General features: G+C 37.7%; 1 protein-coding gene across 3 annotated transcripts in view; it reads right to left on the bottom strand.

Annotated features, from left to right (window-relative positions):
• Positions 1 to 2,950: 2,950 nt before the first annotated feature.
• The window catches only part of IKZF3 (IKAROS family zinc finger 3), a 49,345-nt gene continuing 46,295 nt past the window's right edge, over positions 2,951 to 6,000 (bottom strand). For all 3 annotated transcript variants that reach the window (XM_030541583.1, XM_030541585.1, XM_030541584.1), the window contains one exon: positions 2,951 to 5,619. In XM_030541583.1, the coding sequence (XP_030397443.1) occupies positions 4,916 to 5,619 (704 nt within the window). In that variant the 3' untranslated portion in view covers positions 2,951 to 4,915. The remainder of the gene's footprint in view (positions 5,620 to 6,000) is intronic.

Below are 6,000 nucleotides of genomic sequence, written 5' to 3'. Positions count from 1 at the left end.
AGGTGAAAAGCCTTTGACCCTATAACAATGTAAAGTCACTTAAGTTCACCAGGCAGTATATGTAGACACATGGAATTTCTATTCTTCAAATCCGCTGCTAACATTTACAGCGTACTTTATTTTCCACTGACAAATCAACTAGTGGGGTTCTTGCTCCCTGTAAACTATCTCCAAGGCCAACCTGGCTTCAGTAATATAGAGCCAAAAGGGAATGGAGATTCTTAATACACTGGGTGACAAACTAAGAGCCAAACTCTGTCTTCAGAAATATGCACACAAAAGTCCCAGAGAATTTGGTGGGAATTACTTATGTGTATCCCAGGGCAGAATTTGGCCTGTTATCCATCTTTATGTGCCTATCCTTGATTTGCTTGGAACACAGGGAATGAGAAATATAAATCCAAAAGGTCAAACAAGGGGTCCTTTTTTTTGTATATATATAATATATACATTTAACTAGAGTTGAATACTGGTATAGTTTTTCCACAATTAGAAGAGTAGCCTATATTATAGTTAAATCTCTACGTTTAACAGAGTTATATTAAGAAACTATTTAACATTCTGTTAACCACAGCCGTTAAGCTCATTCATAAGGGTATAACACATAACCTGCATATTGACCATAGGTTTCATCACAATTTCTTGATTTATTAATATGATAGCTCAAGGGTAGGGAACCTATGGCACCTGTGCCGAAGGCGGCATGTGAGCTGATTTTCAGTGGCACTCACACTGCCTGGGTCCCGGCCACACCCAGGGGGGCTCTGCATTTTAATTAAATTTTAAATGAAGTTACTTAAACATTTTTAAAACCTTATTTACTTTACAAACAACAATAGTTTAGTTCTATATTATAGAAAGAGACCTTCTAAACACATTAAAATGTATTACTGGCACACGAAACCTTAAATTAGAGTAAATAAATGAAGACTCGGCACAGAACTTCTGAAAGGCTGCTGACCCCTGTGATAGATTAAAGCTTAATAAGACAAATTCTCAGCATTTGGAATCTAGGGGCTGCCTATCTGACTTAATTTGTCTTAATTAAATAAAAAAATTTATTCAACATATAAGCATTGTGTTTTGAAAGCATCAATCAGGGATCATGCCCCCATTATTCTAGGCCTTTTACAAATACACAATTGCAGTACATCTATTTGTTATATCTGCTGAGACTTCTTTAGCAATTATAAATATTAGATATTCCTTTTGTAGGCCTGTCCTTCAAAAAATCAGTAAAATGTTAAACAAAAAAATAACATTTATTCCTTAATGATACAATACAATTTCAAAAACCATATCAATGTTTTGTATGTGTGCAATTTATCAGTTAGTACAACGAAGAATTGACTGAGACAAAGAAAACTGTTGATCAGACTGCATTTCAGAAAAATGTCTATGGAAATGTTTTCATACTGAAATCAACTGAACCAGCAGTGTTAAAATAGGCCAGTAGAACAAATTAGTCTAGCAACAGTTTGCAAAAGTTTTTCATTTTGCAGTTCAGGTAATTTTGCAAAGTCATCAATAGGTTTTTCAACCCTGGCGTTTGAACTCTTTGCAGCAGGGTTTGGCAAAATATATCTTGCAAGCTAAATGTGACTCTCAGTATACAGCGATGTGATCCACCTTCTTTCTGATAAACAGACATGGCCAAAACAGACTGCTTGCTTCACCATGCAATCTTTCCTTTTGACCTAGTGGAAGGTTGCTGAGATCAAGATGGAGCATTGCAAGATGGTATCTGTGAGCTACCCCTCCATATTAAAGATGAGGTAAGTTTCAACCTGCTCAATTTTCTGCCAATTAGGGGGCAAATCCTGATTTAAATGGAAAGCAGCGATGCTCAGCACTTTGCAGGAGTAGGCCTTATGTACTTCTCCAGCTTCAGTGCCAGTATGTGATTAACGCAGTCCTGAGCCCAAGAGGGAGTAGACCCAAACACACACTCATGAAGTTAATGAGGATTTATGTGTCAGATAAAAGGTACTCATTAAAATACACTGCTCATTGGGCCCAAAAAATGGCTATGAACAATTTCTTTTGGTGCAGTATGTCTTAACAACACTTCTTTGCCTGAGTAGTGGTGGGAAAAGTCTGCCTACTAGGAGCAGATTCTGTGAAACTTCTCTTTCAAAAAACTGTCAATGTAGCTCAAACTGAACTTTTCACAGGTTCAGTGGTTGATTGCTCACTTTATCTGGGAAATAATGGGTGGGTAGGTGGCTGAAGCCCTGCCTAGCTGAACAATAAGTGAAGAGTGGGAGAGTAAATTCTGGGCAAAGTAATCTTCAAGGATTCTATGGTGGCGTGAGAAAGAAGCTGATGGTATTTGATGTAATATACATGCAGTAATTCAAGGTGTTTCCTGTGCTAATGACTAGGTAACACTTCACTTATTTGTACTTTTTCTTATTCATCTTTCTAAATGATTTTGTTTAACCCTAAAGAGAAACATTTTTTCTACAGTGCACATATATATTGATCATTTTCACCATGAAAATACAGCTGTCTTTGGAAAGAAATGTAGAAACCATTTATCAGCTCACAGTAATTTAGGACAGGAAATAAAGAAGAATACAGTATGTTTCTGCCCCACCCATTTTAGGCAACCTCCTGTTGTAAGAGACCCACTCCAAAGTATTTCCAAATATACTGAGCATGAACCTAATGTCCGCTATCTCATTTTACAGATCTTCTTGTAAGTCAGGAGTAACTCAACTGAAGGGTTTTGTAGTAGTGCTGTGGCAGGGGTGTTTTTTGGGGGTAGGAGGGGCATCCACCCAGCCCACTAAAACTGTCCCTGGCAATAAGAAGTTTTCTACCACAAAGGTATTCATGAAAGTATTTTACAACTATGTATCTACAAATTGAACACAAATGGACAAAAATATCTTCCCCACTCTGCGCAAAAAATATAGCACTTATATAGTACTTTTCAACTTCGTAGCATTTTACAAACATTAATTTTATTAATCCTCACACATACCCCTATCAGACAGAGAAAATATTATCATCCCCTTTTTACATGAGAAAATAAGTCAGGGAGAGGTGAAGTGATTTGTCCAAGATCACAGAAGGAGCCAGTGTCAGAGGCAGAATTAGAATTCCCTATTTCTTGACACTCAGTCCTCTATTCAGAACACTAGCTCCCACTTTTGCTTCATGGAAAAAAGTGAAACACATAATGCAGCAGTTGACACAACACTGAAAAAGTACAAAATAAGTGCTCAAACCAAATACTCACTGGCTGAAAAAATCCAGCAAAACACATCTAACTCTACATTATATAAAAGATTTTAAAAAAATAAACATACACTCAGCAAAATTATTATCATATTCACATCTTCAGCACAGTGACTAATAATACAGCTGCAGAACAATGATTAGATTAAAAGAACTATTTTAAAAACTGTCTTCAAAGTAATCGTAAATACCATTTTGCAGAACAGCACATTTCACTCCAAGGGATATCCCCATGTAAAACCAGAAAGTGTGATTGAATTGTCCGCTCCCACACATTCTTACATGAAGATTCTCACGGTAGCTACTGCTAATATCTGCCAGGACACTATGATTCTACTTGGCAACGCTAAATCCGAAATATATTGAGTCAAATTCTATGCCCATCTACACAGCCGCATGGCCATCAGTGAGGTTACATGGATGTAAATGAGGGTAGCATCTGATCCAATACATTTTGAGCCTAGCTTTCCTCTCACACAGGTGTAACACAAGTGAGAGGAGACTTGGGACGTTTATTTTCACATCCAGTACACTTTCATCCAAAAATTGCTTTCTAAATCAAAAAGTTTTCATGATATTTGTTCTATATGTTATCTTCTCTGTTCGCTCCCTGAGTTACAGTAACCTCATACTGCCCAATCCTGCTGCCCTTAGATAAGCAAAAATCCCATTTGCCTTAATGAGCATTTTGGCTGCCCATTGATATTTTAGAGACTGCTCCTACACCAGGTGAAGTCAGTGTGAGTTTTGATATTGATGTCAGTGGGAGCAGAATTGGGTCTAAGTCTCATTGCAATTTTGGTCTGCTAGAAAGACACATACTTGATCCGTCAATGAAAAGCAGGATTTCCTCCAGAATTTAGGGGCAAGCCAAAAAAGGGTCTCAATGGGTATCCCAAAAGCGTACTCAGTTAAAAAAACCAAAACCTCCAATAGCTCAGATGGCTTATTTTGGTATTACTGAGTAAGAGGTGAGTGGGGAGAGACTTTAAAGAAAGTGAACAGAGTGGGGTAAGCAAAAGCAAAGTGTGGTGAGACAACACACTCTTTAAGACTTTGGGGGAAATATTTAAAAGTTATTTAATACGATCTCCCCAGATATGTGTTTTCCCTGTTTCAATAATTTAGCCATTTTAGGAATACCTCAGGAATTGAAACACTAACAGAAAGTGTCTCTTGTGCGTTACTGGCTGGAATACAGTGGTTCTGAAAGGGCAGTAAGGATAGACAATCTTTTGTGCTGAATTTCAACTTTTTTTATGAGAATTATTACATCAATATTTGACTTTGTATTTCACTCAGAATACAGCTAGATTGCCATTTTGCTATTACTGGAAGCAAATGTTCTAACAAAAATACATGTTAAAATATTTGAAAACATATCTTAAGTTGTTATTAATTTTCACAAAAATAAAGTTCATACAAAATCTGTATCTGCCTATCTTTGGTATTTATATATAGTGCCAGTCACCGCAGTATCTAGGCACAGATGCTACAGAATACTGCATTTTGAGTAACAAATAAAAAGCCCCATCAGTACTTTGCTACTACAAAGGACACTAACATTTTTAGAATTGGCACAAAAAATATTTAAGCAATTTTTTTAGTCAAATTTTAAAAACAAACAAATCTAAAACAGATCCTTTGGTCTCTTGGAAAATCAATCCTTTTACTTCAGGACCACTCTGTGCTCTCCTCGTGCTATATGTGAGGAGAACTCATATCTGTCTTGGCTTCTGTACCCACACATGTTGCATTCGAAAGGATCACGGAATCCGTGGCATCCCATATGAATGGTGAACATCACATAATCCAAAAACAAGACACGACAATGGTCACATCTGTAGACCCCAATGACATCACCTTCCTTATTGATAACCTTAAAGGCATCACGTGGGCATATGGTTGGTGGCTTGATTATGTCATATGGCCTTGGGAGCTCCTTCAAGGATTGGAGGCCATTGCGGACCTGGGAGGGGATCATTTGGTTTTGATGGTAGGTGTGACTCTGGCGCTCCTCATGGTTGCTATCAGTATCTGTGGAGTCTTGGCCGCTGTTGTTTGGGGAAAGGCCTCTGTCAGAAGACAAACTTTTGTCTCTAAGGTGGGCATGGCTCTTCTCTGTGTCTTGTGCATTGCCATTTGACATTTCAGAGCGGGTCAGTGGTATGGGATACAAGCTGCTGATGACAGGAACCATCTCAGAAGTGGGAGCCGGTGGGGTTTGTACAAGGGGACGCAGTGCTTCTGCTCCAAGATAGCTGATTGCATTATTTATGGCCTGGTCCATCATACGTCCTTGCATCATTTCGCTTTCCTTTTCATACAAGAAACTGGAATTGTAATTAATGTCAAAGCTATGTCGCTTCTCACCTACAAGAGAGGAAAGAAACTGAATTACTGAGTGGATTGTAAAAGTATTGAAACTGTAGGATCCTTTTCTAAATAGCAGTAGTCCATGAAAAGGAAACAGATTTGAATTTAGCTGTATGCTCTTTGGGGTAGGCATGCTGTTTATGTAAGTAAATTGACTTTTTGAAGCACAAGCCCACAGGAAATGGAGCAATAGAGAAGTTAGTTAAGCAACTTGCTGGCCAATCCATCACTGAGCTTGATAGTTCTGGGATTTAAGGAAAAGATATTAAGAAAGATCGTCAAGGATTTATTTCCTTCATCTTTACATAAAATCATGAAAATTGATTTATGAAAAATAAAACAGGCAAAAAAGTCAATTAGTCAATAAACAAAATCCAC

Source organism: Gopherus evgoodei, chromosome 23 (genome assembly GCF_007399415.2).
Source record: "Gopherus evgoodei ecotype Sinaloan lineage chromosome 23, rGopEvg1_v1.p, whole genome shotgun sequence".
NCBI lineage: Eukaryota > Metazoa > Chordata > Testudines > Testudinidae > Gopherus > Gopherus evgoodei.
The sequence above is the reverse complement of the archived record's forward strand: the minus strand, read 5'-3'. Positions and strand labels throughout refer to the sequence as shown.